Source organism: Plasmodium gaboni, chromosome 13 (genome assembly GCF_001602025.1).
Source record: "Plasmodium gaboni strain SY75 chromosome 13, whole genome shotgun sequence".
Classification (NCBI taxonomy): Eukaryota; Apicomplexa; class Aconoidasida; order Haemosporida; family Plasmodiidae; genus Plasmodium; species Plasmodium gaboni.
In genome coordinates this window covers 1,952,806-1,972,458 of record NC_031493.1, presented here as the reverse complement: position 1 = coordinate 1,972,458, position 19,653 = coordinate 1,952,806, and the positions used below count along the sequence as shown (strand labels likewise).

General features: G+C 18.3%; 6 protein-coding genes across 6 annotated transcripts; 3 read left to right on the top strand and 3 right to left on the bottom strand.

The window, feature by feature from the left end:
* Positions 1-1,387: 1,387 nt before the first annotated feature.
* PGSY75_1356600 (putative regulator of chromosome condensation) lies at positions 1,388-2,830 on the top strand (the record flags this gene model as incomplete). Its single annotated transcript, XM_018787595.1, has 1 exon — positions 1,388-2,830. The coding sequence occupies one exon, from the start codon at positions 1,388-1,390 to the stop codon at positions 2,828-2,830; it is 1,443 nt and encodes a 480-aa protein (XP_018640337.1).
* Positions 2,831-3,707: 877 nt separating this feature from the next.
* PGSY75_1356500 (hypothetical protein) lies at positions 3,708-4,427 on the bottom strand (the record flags this gene model as incomplete). Its single annotated transcript, XM_018787594.1, has 2 exons — positions 3,708-4,057; positions 4,190-4,427. The coding sequence occupies 2 exons, from the start codon at positions 4,425-4,427 to the stop codon at positions 3,708-3,710; spliced, it is 588 nt and encodes a 195-aa protein (XP_018640336.1).
* Positions 4,428-5,369: 942 nt separating this feature from the next.
* On the bottom strand, positions 5,370-8,396 carry PGSY75_1356400 (putative phosphatase 2A regulatory subunit-related protein; the record flags this gene model as incomplete). The annotated part of the gene is made up of 1 exon (XM_018787593.1): positions 5,370-8,396. One exon carries the CDS (start codon positions 8,394-8,396, stop codon positions 5,370-5,372), a length of 3,027 nt encoding a protein of 1,008 aa, XP_018640335.1.
* Positions 8,397-10,250: 1,854 nt separating this feature from the next.
* Positions 10,251-11,513, bottom strand: PGSY75_1356300 (putative ubiquitin-conjugating enzyme; the record flags this gene model as incomplete). The annotated part of the gene is made up of 7 exons (XM_018787592.1): positions 10,251-10,316; positions 10,432-10,476; positions 10,585-10,639; positions 10,763-10,832; positions 10,930-11,080; positions 11,142-11,315; positions 11,466-11,513. The coding sequence occupies 7 exons, from the start codon at positions 11,511-11,513 to the stop codon at positions 10,251-10,253; spliced, it is 609 nt and encodes a 202-aa protein (XP_018640334.1).
* Positions 11,514-14,203: 2,690 nt separating this feature from the next.
* Positions 14,204-15,001, top strand: PGSY75_1356200 (putative mitochondrial import inner membrane translocase subunit TIM23; the record flags this gene model as incomplete). Its single annotated transcript, XM_018787591.1, has 2 exons — positions 14,204-14,369; positions 14,664-15,001. The coding sequence occupies 2 exons, from the start codon at positions 14,204-14,206 to the stop codon at positions 14,999-15,001; spliced, it is 504 nt and encodes a 167-aa protein (XP_018640333.1).
* Positions 15,002-16,411: 1,410 nt separating this feature from the next.
* PGSY75_1356100 (hypothetical protein) lies at positions 16,412-19,243 on the top strand (the record flags this gene model as incomplete). Its single annotated transcript, XM_018787590.1, has 1 exon — positions 16,412-19,243. The coding sequence occupies one exon, from the start codon at positions 16,412-16,414 to the stop codon at positions 19,241-19,243; it is 2,832 nt and encodes a 943-aa protein (XP_018640332.1).
* Positions 19,244-19,653: the final 410 nt, after the last annotated feature.

Here is a 19,653-nt window from a genome sequence, read left to right as displayed (position 1 = left end):
AAAAATAAAAATTTTTTTTTTTTTTTTTATATATATTTATATATATTTTATATATTTTTTTTTTTTTTTTTTTTTTTTTTTTTTTTTTTTTTTTTTTTTTTTTTTTTTTTTTTTTTTTTTTTTTTTTTTTTTTTTTTTTTTTTTTTTTTTTTTTTTTTTTTTTTTGATATTTTATTATATTAAGGAATAATTTTTTTTTTTTTTTTTTTTTAATATTATGTGTTGAATAGTATGAGCAAAATGAGTAGCAGATTGAATCAAGAATAGTAACCAATTAAAACATTGAACAATTTTTTATTCATATTTTTATAAATTTTACGATGTCAAGATGATAATGAATTGGTAGAATAAAATGGATAGAACAGAAATATTATAATTTATATAGAAAAAAGAACATAATAACAAAAACAAAAAAAGGTTAACAAGAACATGATTGTTACATTATATATATCATCGTTCACTCTGGCTTTATAAATTCCTTAATTTATTTTTTCAGATGATGTTATATATATATATATATATATATTTATTTATTTATATATATATTTATATATTATTATGTTATAGCTTATATTCTGCTTAAAACTTTGAAACCAATATTAGGAAAGACAAAATTTTTTAGTAGAATATTTTTTGACAAAGTAGATACAAAAAAAAAAAAAAAAATATAATAAGTTGAATAATAATCATATAGACTATTATAAATATAATGTATATATTTGTATAATAAATATTTATGTATATTTATATATTTTTTTTTATTATTTTTTTGTTTTTATATGCTAATAATTTGTGAAAGGAATATTAAAGAAATGTTCCTTTTTATGTGAAATATATATATATATATATTTATATATAAAATTTTATTATATTGTATAAAATTGCTTAGTTTATATTTTTATACATACATAATAAGAATATATTTTGTTTTTGTAGAGTGCATAAAGAATATATGTATAAATTAAAAGAAAAAAAAAAAAAATTATTAGTGTGTAGTAATATGTATATGAATATATATATTTGAGGATAATATGATAATATATATATATATATATAATCTATATTATAATAAATATATATATATATACGTACAAATAATTTTTTATATAACTATATTATTATATTATTATTATATTTCGTCCCGTTTTAAATTTTATTATAATTTATGATTATATTTTTTTTGTTTGTATAAATGTGTACCGATTGGTATATTTATTTATTTTTCTATGGACTGTTTTTTTGTTTCATTTATAATATATCAATTTAAAAATATATATATAAATATATACCTATATATGTGGTGTATATAATTTTATTTATTTATTTATTTTTTTTTTTGTATACTTTAATATTACACATATTAATTTAAAAAAAAAAAAAAAAAAAAATGACAAATTTCTTTAAATTCAAAAAATCAAATGATGAAAATGTGACTCAACCCAAATTGGTAACAAAAGCTATCATATCTTCTGACTTTATAAAGAAATTACCAAAGTATGAAGATAAGAGAACCATAATATATTACTGGGGAAAAAGAGTTATAAATGAAAATGACGAAACACCAGAACACTTGCCTACGATATATACAGAGCTTAGTAATGTAAAGATAAAAGAAATTAGTTGTAACCGTACTTGTGCTTTATTTTTAAGTAACACAGGAAATATGTATTCTTTTGGAAAAGGGTTACATGGGGAACTAGGTCAAGGAACGATGGTCGTTTATAATGCAGAACCATCATTAATTCCAACAGTAACAAATATAAAACAAATAGCATGTGGATATAATCATTCATTATGTTTATCTAATGATAATATATTATATGCTTGGGGTCATGGAAATTATAACGGATTAAAATGTAATTATGATAGATTTACCCCAACTATTTTAAATATATATGATTATGGTGATGTTATTGAAACTACATTAAATGCTTTGTCTCATTTAATTACGGATTATGAGAAATCCGAAAAGAAAAAAAAAACATGCACACAAATTTATGCTAAATATAATCAAAGTATAGCAGTTTGTGATAATAATAGTTCCATTTATTTATGGGGAGAAACATACAATAATTATTTAAAATATATTCCAACATTCTTTTATAAATTTCAATTAGATAATAAAATAAAACAAATCGCAATGGGTAAAAATTTTGCGGTTGTTTTACTTGTCAATGGAGAATTATATGGATGGGGTGATGGCACCTATGGAGAATTATGTAAAAGTTCATTTGATGATGAAGGTGGTTGTTATTTTATTTATCCTGAACCTTTAATCTTAAGAGATGCAAATAATAAGAAATTACCAAATATTAATAAGGTTAGTGCAGGAGCAAGACATGTATTATTAATAACAGAGGATGAACATGTTTGGTCTTTTGGAGATAAAATTTCAGGCCAATGTGGTATATCCGGATTTCAAAATATTGTTACAACACCAAAATTTGTTGAATTGAATGAAAATAATCAAAAAGCTAAAAAAATATTTTGTGGAGAAAGGCATTCTGCTTGCATAAATAAATTTAATCAACTTTATATGTGGGGACATTCAGCTCATCATAAATTAATTTTTACAGCTAGCTCAGATTTTCTATTAAATCAAAATGTTCAACCTGGTATTTCTATTCAATCAGGACTGAAACAAAAATTTAATAAAGCTACATTAATATATTCAATGTTACATCAAAAAGTTACAAATGCATATTTAGGTGATGACTTTACTATTGTAGTCGTTGGAGGAGAAACATTTGAAAAAAGTAAACAAGGTGATCAACTTTCAGACAAAACCTTTTATTCAGTTCAAGAGGAAAATGCATTTATATCTATTTGATATAAATAAATATAAATATAATATAAGCAAAAAAAATGTTATATTTATAATAATTATATTATTATTATGTTTTATTTATTTATTTATTATTATTATTCTTTTTTTTCAATGTGTTAATTAAAATTAATGAAAAGTGAAAAAATAATATAAATTTAATTAAGTAGGATTTATTTTCTTTAATTACGTAAAAAAAAAAAAAAAAATGTTATCTACATATCATTATATAGTTATGTTTATTTTTATATTATTCATATTTATTTATATATATTATAATAATATTCTATTTTTAGTATATCTTTTGGAATAATTTTATTAGTATTTATGCGTTTAACGTATCTTTTTTTTTTTTTCTTTCTTTCTTTCTTTCTTTCTTTCTTTCTTTTTCTTTTTCTTTTTCTTTTTTTTTTTTTTTTGACATGAATAATTTATGAAGTATATATCTGTATTCCTTTATATTTTATATATTATACATATGTGAATATATATATTTATATATTCATTAATTTATCAATTTGACTTATTTATTTCTCCCTTTTCCATTTTGTGATTATCTCCAAATGATCTATAAACATTTGTTCCTTACATGAGCTTTAAGTTATAATAATTTTTTTTTTTTTTTTTTTTTCCTAACAAAATATAACATAATTTTAACAGTTATATGTTTATACATATATATATATATATATATATATATGTGTTTAATATTTTGATAAGGTATCTAATGTACTTGTTCATATATATATATATATAATTAAATTAATAAATAATAACATTAATATAAAGATTAATCAAAAAAAGTCTAATATATATAAATATAACTATACAAATACATATAATATTCTATGGTCAGCTCATTCTTGTATATTTTCATAAAAAATTATATAATTATTTGATAGGATTGAACTTGAGCCTTAAAAGAAATAATAGAAATTAAAGTGAGAAAGGATTCGATATATGTCTCTACAAGTGAAAAACAATTAATCACACTGTAATGTAATAATAAACCTTTCCCCATATAAGTTGCACATGTTTCCTTTATATGTCTTTCTTTGGATTCTACAATTTGTCCATATACATTGATACAAAAATATATAGAGTAAAGGTTAATAAATATCTTTACAATACATAGCAGTATGGTCAAGCAGGTGGATACAATTATTTCATCTTCGCTAACTACTTCTTCGTCCTTTATCAACAAAAAGAAAAAATCAATAAGGAAACTGAAAACTGCAAAAAATTAATGAAAATAAGAAATAAAAGGAAAATGACAAATAATTACTATATGGTATATGCCAGAATATTACATATATATATATATATATATATATATTATACTATATATTTGTTTTAAAAAAGTACTTATATTGATTGTGGTGAAAAATACTGTGGAAAAAATTTCAGCACACTCGTTTCGTACAATTATGGAGAAAAAAAAGGAAAATACCAATATATATAATATGAAGATATCAATATAAAAAAAAATTGCCCATATATGTCTAAGGGGAGTTTTATATAAAGGTGATGGGCCACTAAATTTTCTGCGAAATATTGATCCATATATTTTTGAATACAAACCTGGAATTTTAAATATAGACATAATTATATTATTATATGAAATAATTTAATCAGCATATATATTTTGTTTAGGAAAATACAGTTTTATACATTTTGTATCATGATATAAAATACTTTATAATTACCAATGTTTTTTAAAAATCATATTAATAAGTTGAATATATATGTATATAATTAATCAGTATTTTAATACTACATAATTTTTTTTTTTTTTTTAACATTTATAATATACCAAACTGAATAAAAACAACAATGTATATATTATATAAATATAAATCCGCTATAAATTAAAGATGTAATATTGCAAAAATATAACATATATATATATATGTATGTATAATTTAAATGAAAAATAAGAATTTTCATAATAGTATAAAATTATTATAGTTATATATATTTAAAAACATTATTTGCATATACTGCTTTATCGGTCATATATTTTTGCAAATACCTTTTACAAATTAATAAAAGCTTATATTTTAACTTTATTATTAATTCATAAAAAGAAAAAAAAATAAAATAATAATAATAAAATTATAATAATAAATACAAACAAATATATATATATATATATATATATATAGTTCCACAAAAGATTCATAAATGATACAAATGATTTATGAAATAGTGTAAAATATGTTAGATTTCACAATGTCTACAAATAATATGTTAATTATAATAACTATAAGAAATATAGATTTTTTTATTATATATTTTTATAAATATATATAGATATATATATATATATATATATATATATATATATATATATTTTTATTATTATATTTAGAGATGAATAATATTCTTTAATAAAATTTATAATTATATATATTATTATTTACTTTATATAAAATATATAATGCAATAAATTCTTTTAAAAAAATAAGAAAAATATAAAATGTTAAATCTTTATAATTTATTTTATAGATAATATTGATGATTTATTTTGTAATAATTATGATAATTAATCCGAATCTAATATGTACAAATTTTTTGCATCATAATTATTATATTTATCATAATTATCATAAATATCATATTTATCATATCCATCATATTTATCATAATTACCATATTTATCATAATTATCATATTTATCATAATTATCGTAATTATCAAAATTTTCATCATAATAACTTTCATTTTCAATATAACATAATTCATCATATTTTGTTTTACAAAAAATTTCCCATGGAGTCCAACAAGGAAATTCAGTTTCAATTTGAAGCTCCTTGTGTACATCTCTGCTCTCCCATGCTAACAATTTTGATAAACTAACTAGACATCCAAAAAATTTGGAAGCATACTTTTTATTCTTTTTAAAATCTGATAGAGTAAAATTACCCTCAATAGATGGTTGGATAGCATCATTCATTTGACACATCCAATCTTCAAATTTAGGTTCTTCTAAATAATGTGATTTTAAACGTTCTGTTTGTATATGGAAAAAAACTTGTATTTCATGATCTCTTATTACACAATCTGCATCCAAGTCAATTAATTTGAACCAAAATTCTATAGAACGATTAGTTGTCATATCTTCATAATTCATTATAAAATATATCCAATCGTTCAAACACATATATTTTTGATTAGGACCTCCTAATTTCATAGAGATTCTTGACCATATTCTATTTACTATAAAATCATTTAATGAATGATTATCAAATCGATACAAATCATTATCATCTATCAACATATCTTTGCAACTACTAGTTTGACAAAAGGTACAATAATATACATAAAAATGAGAATAACTAAAATAATTTTTTATATGTTGTACTTTTACAGAATCATCTAAAAAACACCATATATGAGCTAAATCATGTTTTCTTAAATCATTCAAATATATTTTATTCGTATCATTAATATCAATATAATAATAAATACGAACAATAACAGATTCAATATATCTCTCTAGAAATTCTGTATGTTCTAATAAAAATTGTAATGATTTATTCCTTTTCAATATTTCTCTTATATATATATCAAAATCTTTAAATTCTATATAATTCTTATTTTCTTCTTTAATTGCATTAAAAAAATTTATTACAGAGCATTTTCTATATGGTACATCAATATGATCTCCTTTTTGGTTATTTTCTACAACATTAGCTATATCATTTTCTCTCAAAATATCTCTATTGTCATTATTATTGTTATGTACATTTATCATACCCTTAGAATCATATGAATAATTATAAAAATCTTTATTCTTTTTGTTAAACATAAATTTATATCTTTCATCATTATAATAACTTGGATCCTTTTCTCCATCAATAAAACGTTTCGAAAAGAATTTTTTAAAATTTTCATATGTCACAAAATCAGTACTTGATTTTTCTACCCTTGAAAATAGCGTGTGACTCATATATCTCCCTATTTTCAAAAAATTTACTACTATTTCATTTTCAAAAGTATTTAAATCCATTTTGTTATTACATTGATTAAACATCTTTTGGAGTTTAATATCTGTATCTTCGTCTATTAACTCTCCAATGGTTATAGTCATTTTAGGTATTGTTATATTATCCTTATTGTTATTTTTTATTTTATATTCATCCTTATGTAATTTGTTTGCATCATTAACATTTACATTATTATAATTATTATTATTTTTTACATTTTCTTCTATGTTTATATTATATTTCTTTAACTTGTTTTTATGTTCTTCTAATTCTTTAATCACCTTGTCCTTATCATCATTATATAAATTATAATCCTGATTATCATTATATGAACTCATATTTTTATAACTATTAGTATTATTTATATTAGAATTACCATCTATTTTTGTGATATTTTCTCTAATATCTTGATGTTTTACAGAAGCTGATTGGACATCATATTCACATGTCTTATTATTTTCAGACAAGTCATTTTTTTTATCAAGAAAATTTATATTATTAAGCATCACCTTTTGATTAATATCCTTGTCTATATTATTTATAAGATTATTTTTGTTTGTATATATGATATTATCATAATTATTTATATTATTATTATTTAATGTTTTATCAACTGTATTGTGCAAAGAATTTGTACTTTTATCTATGCTATCATCCTTTTTATTAGATATATCATTCAATAAATTATCATATTGTAAATCACAAACAGATAATGAATTAATAGTTGATTCATTATCTTCAATTTTATTATTATTTAAATGATTAATAATAGATAAGCTTCTTTCTTCCAATTGCTTTTTTTTATTTTTTATATAATTAATTTTATTTGTTATACTATCAAGGATTTTTTGTTTATCTATTGAATGTTTTAAAAAAGGTGGTTGGTCTTTATTATTACTGAATATGTTTTCACATAAATTTATATTATTTTTAAGATTATCATTATTTCTCTTTTCCATATTATTATCATTACAATATGTTTCATCTATTTTTAAATTTACATTAACATTTGTTTCTTTCATTTCTTTATATTCATCTCCCAATATCTTTTTCAAAAAATTCTGGCTATCCATTTCATCTGCATGTTCTTCTTTTGAATTAAAATTTACATTTTCTGATTCATTCATAGGATAATTTGAATATTGACTTTTGTTTTTTTTTTTATTATAATATAAATTTCCAGTTTTATCATTTTCATTATATATATCAAACATCTTTTCATATTCCTTATCTGATTTTAAATGGCTGTTTTCAAATTTTGTTTTTGTATGTAGAGAAGGTGGGATATCTGAATTAAACGAATGTCCAGAATTCAATCTTGCCATATGTAATTGAGTGTCTAACCACATATCCATTTCATTAGGATCTTCTTTTAATTTCATTTTTACATTTTGCATAAATAACCATATATCCTCATCCATTAAAAATTGACGCATTAATTCACCTTGTAAAAACATACAAGCATTATATTTTAAGTCTCTCAAATCAGACTTCTCTGAGAAAGACCCAGAAGAAGATCTCATATTAACATTCATATTTTCATTATGAATTGAATTGTTTATAATGTATCTTTTTCTATTCATTTTTTTTTTTTTTTTTTCTTATAATATATTCACTTACATATTAATATATAATATATTAATATTTTAATATATATATATATATATATATTTTATAATGATTAAATTTATATATAATAAAATTACTTTTTTTATTTTTATTTACAATGGGACAAAATTAAGTACACCTTTGTATAGGGGGAAAAAAAAAAAAAAAAAAGAAAGAAAGATAAAATAAAATAATAAATACAAAAATATAATAAAGAATGCTTTATAATATATTTAAAATACAAAATTTTATAATATATATATATATATATATATATTTTTTTTCTATAATATATGTATACACTAATTTTGTGGCTTCTTATTCAAATCAGTAATATTCTTATGGTTCATAAAAGTAAATTTCTTCTATAAAATATATACGAAGAAAATGTATTAATTTTAATATTTATAATAAATCATTTTATTTTGTCCTTTTAATTATGATCCTACTAAAAATTATATATATATATATATATATATATATATATATATATATATATATTTATAAATAAGAAAAAAAATTAGATAATAATTTAAAAAGAGAACTTTTCCTTTGGGAAAAATTTTTAAATACATAAAAAAATATAAATTAAAACAAAAAAATATAATTATGTCATACAAAAAATCGTCTAATATTTATACATAGGTTCACTTATATATTTTATTTTTATTAAGCTTAATGTGAAATTTTTTTTTTTTTTTTTTTTTTTTTTTTTTTTTTTTTTTTTTTTTTTTTAATAATCAGAAGAAAAAATTAATTATATAAATATAAAATTATATATAACATTAATAATGATTGAAATAAAAAAAACATTACATGCATAACATTAATATATTAATAAGTTTATAAATTATAATGAAAATAAAAAAAAAAAAAAAAAAAAAAATGGAAAATACAAAATATATTAATAATTCATATGTGTGTATAACAAAATTAAAATTTTCTATAATTAACCTGTCCATATTAGTACTAAGATGTTAAAAAAATAGGATAAGTTTATATTCACATATTCATTATGTGCTGAACTTATATTAAAGTATTATTTTCTTTTAAGGACGTTATAAGTTATCGAGGTTTCTTATATAATTAATGAAATATATATATATATATTTTTGAATTATATTTTTTATGAATTTATAATTATCACTGTGAATATATAATGTGTGTAGATAAAATAAAGGAAAAGATGAAAACAAGAATAAGAAAATTATATCTTTTTTTTTATTCTTTTTACAATCATTAAAGTAATGTTATAAAAAGATATAAGATAGAACAATATATCTTAAGTTTAAACTACTTAGAAGATTCATATTTATCCAACTACCAATAATTTAACCGTATAAATAACAAATAAAATAAATTTATTCAAAAATAAAATATTTTATTATTTTTTTGTTTTTTAATTATATTTTATCTTGTTTCTAGGATATTTCCTTGAAGGTGATTTATATATTGTATTAAAATATATACAAAAAGTTATATTAATATAACAAAAATAAAACTTATAAAAATTTAAATATTATATATTTTTATGTATATCAAAAAAGTTAACAAAAAATTATAGCCTCAAAATAGAATAGCTATCAAATGAAGTTTTTGAATTAAAAAAAATTGATGGAGGATAAGGTAGAAGAGGAAAAAAAAAGCAAAAAAAAAAAAATAATAAAATAAATAAATAATAATAATAATCCAAATAGAAAAGAAAAAAAGAAAAGTACACAATATCTTTAATTTAAAAGTTTTACGTAAATAAATACATATGTGTACATACTTTATATCAAAACAATATATAGATTGGGAGTCTAATATATATTTTGATTATATAAAAATTAAGAATTTTCTAGGAGCGTATTTAAGGCCAAAGTTTCATTCCAGTTAGCTTTTATTAATGCTTTCTAAAATAAGATAAAAAAAAAAAAAATTACATATATATATATATATATATATAATTATTTGTACAAAATATCTGACAAATTTCATTTACACCTATATATAAATATATATTATTACCTTAGCTTGATCTTCTGAGAAACCCATTTCAGTAATTTTCTTAATCTGTAAAAAATTGAAACATATATATATATATATATATATATATATATTAATGAAACTTATATGATGTACATATAATATTTTATTAGCTTTATTTTTTATAAGAATTACTATATCTTCTCTTGGCTCTAATTTAGGTACTGTTGCAAAAGTTTTGGTCCATACACTAAAATAGAAAAAAAAAAAAAAAAGAGATAAAAGAAATATCAACATAATTATTATTTAGTTATAAACAAAATTTAATATATTAATTTATTAAAAATTGCTTTTTTTCTAAATATATTTTAACCTTGCTGTTTTTAAATAAAGGGAATAATTTTCCTTGTACATTTTTGCTACTTCAGCATCTTGAGGGTCATCTGAATAAATTTTAATTTCATAAGATATATATGAATATTATTATAAAAGGACTATTGAGTTGGGTAATGACTATATCTTATAAATCTATTTATATACCTGGCTGTGGGTCAGATAAAAGTGCTTGAATAGATAAAAGTGCAGTTCTAATTGTTAATGCTGGACTCCATTCATTTTTCAAAACGTCCAAACATATAGCTCCTGTTTGACTGGAAATATTTGGATGCCATATTTTGGTATTGAATTTTATCTAAACGGTTAAAAAAGGAGAAATATATATATATATATATATATATATAATAAATACTAACTTTTGGAGGATTGTAGGGATAGTCATTTGGTATAGTTATATCTAAAATAAAATGACCACCCTCATAAGGTGTTCCCGATGGTCCTTTTATAAATCCAACCCATTCAAATATATTGGTATCTTTCATATGTGCATCAATTTCATCTACATTTTCTTTTTCGATATCTTTTAATTCCTACTCATAAATATGTAATAAATAAATAAATATATATATATATATATATATATTAATGGGTTCATATTATATATAGATACCACACAATGTTACTATAATATATTAATATAGAACATTTTATATAATATATATTTTTATATTATTTTTTACTTTTTGTAATCTTAATAATTCTTTTGAAGTTCGTGATGCCGATGCCATATTGTATTATATATATAGATATATATTTATATACTATTAGATATATATATATATATTTTTTTCTAATATAATATTGTTATATTTTAGAAAGGAAGAATGACAGAATGGTAATTTCTACCTAAATGGTAAAATATATATAAATAATCACACACAAATATAATAAATAAAATATTAGGAGAAATATTTTTCTATTATTATTTTAACTTCTATCTATTATTTTTTTGTGTTCTATTTGAAGTAATTTGTATAAATATATTTTATTACATGTATAAATCATTTCTTATCTAATAATATTAAGTTAGCATAGAAAAAAAAAAAAAAAAAAAAAACGAAAAAAAAAAAAAGAAAAAAAATTACATGAGAAAAAATGAAAACTGTAAGAATGGAAAATATGCATATATATGCACAAATAAAATCAAATATAAGGAAATTAAATGTTAAATAATATAGTTAAATATATACATGTATATATATATGTATAGTAGTATAAAATGTTATGAATTTCATGATATACTATATATATTATATATATATTATATATATATATATATATTTAATTTTTATCAAAATACAAAATTATCCTAATTTAATAAAACTAAGAAAATTTCTTTAGATGGTAAATATGTTTTTTATTTATTATATATATATATATATACTATTAAAACAAGAAATAAAAAAAAATATATTTTTAATATTAAAGATTTATATAATATACAAATATATTTATTATATAATATTATAATTATATATATATATATATACATATATTTAAAAAAATCTGTTTGCGTTTCAAACCTTGGATAATATATAAATATACTCTAATAATATCTTTAGATATAATTACATAATAATAACCTAATGTAATAATTCCAATTGTTACACATTTATTTTATATATATATATTTATTATTAAAAATAGATATTTTGCATAAATATAAGAAAATAATACAATATGATAAAATTTCACCTTAAAACCAAAAATTATTATTGTGTGCGCGCAAATCAAAATATATTTTAACTTTTAATATAATATATTATAACTTATATGTATTTTAATTATATGATATTATATATATTATTTATACATTGTAAATTAAGGATCAAAACCTATATATAATATATAAAAAAATATTTAAGCTAATTAAATAAAAAATCAGAACAATTGTGTAGCTTTTTTTTTTTTTTTTTAATATATCAGTTATATATCATATTTTACATGAAATCATGGGCTTGTTTTTCCGTGATTTTTCTTTTAATTTTACTTTTCCAATTTTTTTAATTTTTCTTTATTTTTTTTCCTTATTTTTCATTTTCATTCTTTTTATCAACATATATACTAATCTTATAAATATTTGTAGACGTTAATACAAAATTACTATACACATCCATTTTTATAATTATTTTCAGAAAAGAATTTTATGTAACATATCTAATTATAACTTGATATATTTTATCATATTATACATATTAAGTATGTATTATGTATACATTATATTTCTATTAATCGGTGAATATATTATTATTATTTATGAATGAGACAAATTGCTAACATTACAAATATAAAACATCGTAAATTAGGAAATATATATATATATACCGATTTCTAACCATATATAATTTTTTTATATATACTCCAAATGTAATTTCTTACAAAAAGATCTGTATAAGAAAAATAAACCCTTATAATATAAACGTTTATAATTTCGGTATGCCTTATGATCATATATATATATATATATATATATATATATAATCATACATATAGTAATATTAATTTAAACACATAATGCATTCTGAAATAACAGATAGATAAAAATATATATATATTTTTTAAATAATCTATCTAAAAATTTATATATATACTTAATTTTTATTTCTTCTTAAACATAATTAAAGAATAATATTTTTTATATTTATTTAAATTGAAAGGAAATTGTGTACATATATATATATATATATATATATATATATGTAATAAATATATAATGTCCCTATAATTATATTAAAAGCCTGATTTAAAAAACAATGAAAATTAATATAGATTTGTTTTTTGTTTTTTTTTTTTACTGAGATTGTAATATAATACTTATAGTTATTATTTATATTATACAAATATATATAATTTATAAAATTAATTTAAAATTATATAGATATAGGTATATATATGAATATTAATTTTTTAATATGCATTTGCATATATATTATGTATATATTAATTTATAAACTAATAAATTAATATATAGCACTATTTAAAAGAAAATTATATATGAATGAGTATATAATTTACATTGACATTTTAAAAATTTAACTGTGATATAAAATATATATGTATGTATATATATGACTCTTTAAAAATTGTAGAAACATTATATATATATATATATATATATGCTAAATATATATTTGTTAAATTATAATTTTTTTTTTTTTTTAAATAATATAAAAACAATAAAGAAATTAAAAAGTAGAACTATAATATAATATTATATTATATTAATAAAACGATTATGTTCTTAAAAAATTATTATTAAGAACGTACACTACATATAATAAATGAGTATAAGGATATATCTATATATATTTATATTTTTAAATTAAGAAAATATAATATATATATATATATTATATAATAATTGTGACAAAACAAAAATAATAAAATAAATGAATAATTTACATTTGAAGAAAAAATAATGGGTGATTATTTAAAAACAGGGTCAGTAAATTATGATTTAGAAATATTAAAGAAAAAACCTGAGAAAAAATTATCTATAGATAAACAAAATTTATATCTACAAGGGTATGGAAGACAATGGGGTGAAAAACTAGTATATAGTGTTGGACTAGCATATGGATCAGGTATGTAATTATTACCACAGAAAAAAAAAAAAATAAAAATGAAATAATATAATATAATATAAAGAAAAGAAAGGAAAAAAATGGAAAATAATATATCCATGATATCATTTATATGTTATCATATATATATATATATATGCATGTGTGTGTTGTATTTTATATATTTATAGTTATATTATAATTTCGTTATAAATATTTGAATGTGTTACATAATAAAGAATACTTTATTACTATCAGAAATTTATGAAATATTATATATATATATATATATATATTATTTATTTTTATGTTTAGGCTTATTGTTAGGAGGAGGATGCGGATTAATAAACGGAATCATGAAAGGAGGAAAAACGAAAAAACTCTTTTTAAATTCCGTATTGAATTCAACGTCAGTTATTGGTCCAAGTGTTGCTAACCAAATGGCATCATTAACCATGATATTTTATGCATTAAATAATATGGTAAAATTAATTACTAAAAATGATGAAATATATAATTCAAGTATAGCTGGTTTTTTAGCTGGATGTATTTATAAAAGTTCTTCTAATTATAAAATATTGGGAAGTTATTCAATTATGTCATCTGCCGTTTTTTCATGTATAGATTATGGATTTAAAAAAGGTTACATTTGATTCATTATTTTTAATATATATATATATATATGTGTATTAAAATTATATAATATGGTATAAGGTTTTATTATATAATTTATACATTTACATTATAATATTTTTATTTTTATTTTTTTCATTTATCTTTTTTTTTTTTTTTTAAATTCATTTTAATTGAAAATATAAACTTTTAATTAACCTTATGAAAAATTCGTTTAAATAAAAAATATCACCATGTTTATTTATAAACTCAGAGAACTATATATATTATATATAATATTAAAAAAAAAAAATTAATAATCGTATTAATAAAATATGTGTAATATTTATAGTCTTTCGTATAAATACATGTTGTATTCTTATACAACATATAAATTAGAATATAAATTCTATATTGTTTTTCATAACAAATAATTTATATATTTTTCTTTTATTTTTTAGTTCTTTTTTAATAAATTTTTATAAAAACAGAAAAAGAGGTAATGTTCATACAAATAATATATATATATATATATATATATATTCTATTTTTGTATTATATATATATGTGCAGTATAATAATGATTAAATAATAAAGAAAAAAAAAAAAAAAAAAAAAAAAAAAAAAAAAAAAAAAAAAAAAAAAAAAAAAAAAAAAATAAAAATAGAAAAATAAAAATAAATTTATACAATTTTTTTTTTTTTTTTTTATATACAATTGGTAGAACACGTTTGTTTTTATATGTATAATATATATATATATATATATATATATTTTTGGTAAATTATATATTTAAAAAAAATTTATAAATTTAATGAAATATTACACATTTACTAGTATTATATATAAAATGTATAAATATATATAATATATATTATATATATATATATATTACATATATAATGTTATTGGGTATATTTTTATTTTTCCTTTTTCTTCTTTTTTGTTTTTAGTATTTATTATATAATTCTTTTTTCAATGTAAAAATACACAACACTTAAAATAAAAAAAAAAAAAAAAAAATTACATTGTTAAAATTATACATAGTAAAATAAATAAGAAAATACTTATTTTAAAATATATTTAGAAAGGCAATATTTTCCAATTCTTTTTCAAAGGAAGAAAGGAAAAAAATTGTGTTTCCATGAATTTTTCTTTTAATAAGAAATATAATATTTTTTTATAAACACATATATATATATATATATATATATATATATATATATATATATATTATTATATATTCCCCCATTTTGTTCATTTATTTTTTTATATATTTATTTTATTTTTCTTTTTTTTTTTTTTGTTCTATAATATTTCTTGTTTATTGTTTAGATTTTCTTGTATTTTGTTCAATTATTATATTTTAATATACATATATATATTAATTTCTTTTTTTTTATTTTTTTATTTTTTTTTTTTGTGTGCGTGTATATTTTATATTGTATACTATGAAAAGTAAAGATAAAGAATCTTCAAAAAAAAAAACATGGACGGATGAAAAGAAAGAACCAAATAGCAACAATAAAAATAAAGAAAACAAGAATGGGAAAAATATAAATACTTCATCTAAAAAGGATAATGACCAAATAAATAAAAATATAAAAGAAGAACGATCTAAAGGACAAATAAAGAATGAAAGAAATAATAAAATAGAAGAAATTAAAAATGCCTATAAAATGAAAGAAAATAATGATTATAAAGAGACCATAAATAATAAAATAAATAAAGATAATGAACATAATATTCATAATAAGGAAATTAATGCCAATAAAGATATTAATTATTTAATGGAAGATTCGAGTGTACATGAGAAAAAAAGGATTTTTTTTGAAGTGTATAAAAAATATTATTTTATTGAAATGACAGAATATCATAAAAGTAGAGAAAATTCAACAAATAATTTCTTGAATTTCCTTGAAAGATTAACTGAAAAAATAACAGATGAATTAAAATATGGAACATATAATATTACTAACTTGAATAAATTCTTCAAAGAATTTTTAAAAAATGATACAACTTATTTTAAGAACCTACAATTTGGTAATACTAGAATGAATAATCTAACTCAAAGTTTTCTAAATATAACAAATGATGAGTATTTTACAAATAATCACTTATTAGAAAGTTATCGAAAGAGGGAATCTAATTTGAGTGATAAGTCTGACAAGCCTAACACAAATGAACAAAATGATGATTTAAAAGGAGATAATAATAACAGCAAGGAAAAGGATCAAAGGGATGATAATAATAATAATAATAATAATAAAAATAAAAAAAATAAAACTAACAAAAAGGAAAAAAATAATAATATTAATAATAATGATAATAGTAATAATAGTAGTATTAATAATAGTAGTATTAATTATAGTAGTAGTAATATACAAGACAGCAATGTTAATAATAAAGGCAAAAATGTTGAAAACCCATTTGATGAAAAAGATATTCATTTTTTAAGTAGAAATAATTCTAAAGGATCAAGTAATAAAATTAACGAAATTGTTGATAATATTATAGATGTAAATTCTGATGAATGTAATTTAAGTCATGAAATGATTGATGAGTGGGTTAAATATGGACTTATGAATTATCTTAAAGTTATGAATAATATGAAAATAAATTGTGATTTAATAGACAGTAAAATTTATCAAAAGAAAATTGTACAATTAAGAGATATTTATGCAAAAGAACAAGAAAATGTTATTGAAGGATTAAAAAGAAAAAAAAATGATTTTTTAAAACAATTAGATATTTGTAAATTGAATTGGAAAGCATTTGAAAATAGTTATTCTAATTCTGAACAAATTCGATCTGATGGTATAAGAGATTCTAAAAGAATTAAATGTTCTTGGTTATGTCAAAGAAAATATCTAAAAAATGTAAAAGATTTATTAAAAATACAATATGAATATTTAGATATTGTTTATGTAAGTGTTAAAAGTTTTTTCCAATTAGTAGAATGGAAAAAAAATTCTATACGAGATATTCTATGTTCTTATATTCATTTATATAAAAGTGTTTTAAATTTCTATTTAAATAATATGAATATTTTATATCAATCAATATTAGAAGAAAAAATTATTGATAAAAATCAAATAGATAATCTAAATTCTGCTGCTGTTATGGATGATGATTTAATTAAACCAGATCGACCATTCCATTTTGATGAAAATTGTAAAAATATACCAACATTAAATAATGCATTAAAGGTTATTAAGAAATCAATATTGTTTTATAATAAAGAAATTAATGTAAAATCAATACTTTGTATATTTACATCAAAAATTTCAGGATACTTAACTAGTGTAGGTTTCTTCAATAAATGTTCTGAAGGAATTATTGTAATTACATGGGATAAATTCGTTCATTTTTTTACGGATATAGAAGATGCTTCACCTCAGTGGTCCTATTTCATTGGTGATATTGAAATTAAAATGGTAAAATGTAAAAAAAATATCCAGAAAAATTCAAACGATAATAATTCAAATAATAAGAAAGAAGAACAAAATATTGGTGAACCATTGGACGATAAAAATAAAGAAAAGTCTGCAGAACTAACCAATGATAATATTAATAAAAAAAGTGAAACAAATATTAAAGATCAAGATAATGATGGAAAAAATAAAACAATTGCAAATGACAAATCAAATAAACTTACAATTGATAATTCTTCAAATAACGAACCAGAAGAAATGGAAATTCAAATGAAAGAAAAAAAAAAAACATTACTTCTAAGTGGATGGTCCTTTACATTTAAATGTGAAACACAACATCTAACCAATGTATGTTTTCAATTGATAAATGAACATCTATATTCTGAATATTTTGAAGAGGAAACTTGCTTTTCCAAATTTCCAAAAATTATAGAAAATGGTGAAATTAAAAATGACTTACAATATAATGAAGAAATGAATAACTTTTATAAAATTCAAGATGATGAACATATCTTAAATCAAAATTTTAATTCATATAATATCAAACAGTTAAAGAAACACCAGGATAAGTATTCTAATATACACAATGAAAAAAGTAATCTATCAAACAGACACCTAAATAATTATTTAAATAATGACAATGTGGATTTAAAAAAGACACAAAGCAATTCGAAAAAAACAACAAATGTTAGTAATCATAATAGGAAAATTGGACTTTTCAAGAGTTTGAAGAATTCTAAGCAGGAAGATATAAATGATGAAGATGATGAAGATGATGAGGATGATGATGACGATGATGACTATGATGACGATGATGAAGATGACGAAGATGAAGACGATGATGATTAAAAAAAATACGCTTATTATATAGAATAACAATAAGACAGTATAAGATAAAAAATTTTTTAAAAATAATGAAATAGGAATATGAATATAATAAATAATAAAAAATCAAGAATATGAAAGAATATTTTATCCATTCATCGTATATATATATATATATATATATATTTGTATGTATTGATTAATATATTAATTTTTTTGTATTTCTATCATTTTATGAATTTTTGTTGTAACAAATATTCAAATTGTAAAGCAAAATGAAGCAAAGCAACAAATCTTATTTATTTGAAAAAAAAAGGATAAAGCATATTATATATATATATATATATATATATATATAATCATTTATTTTAATTTTTCTATGTAAATGCATATTCAAATTTGTAAGTTTTTTTTATATATTTTTAAATATTATA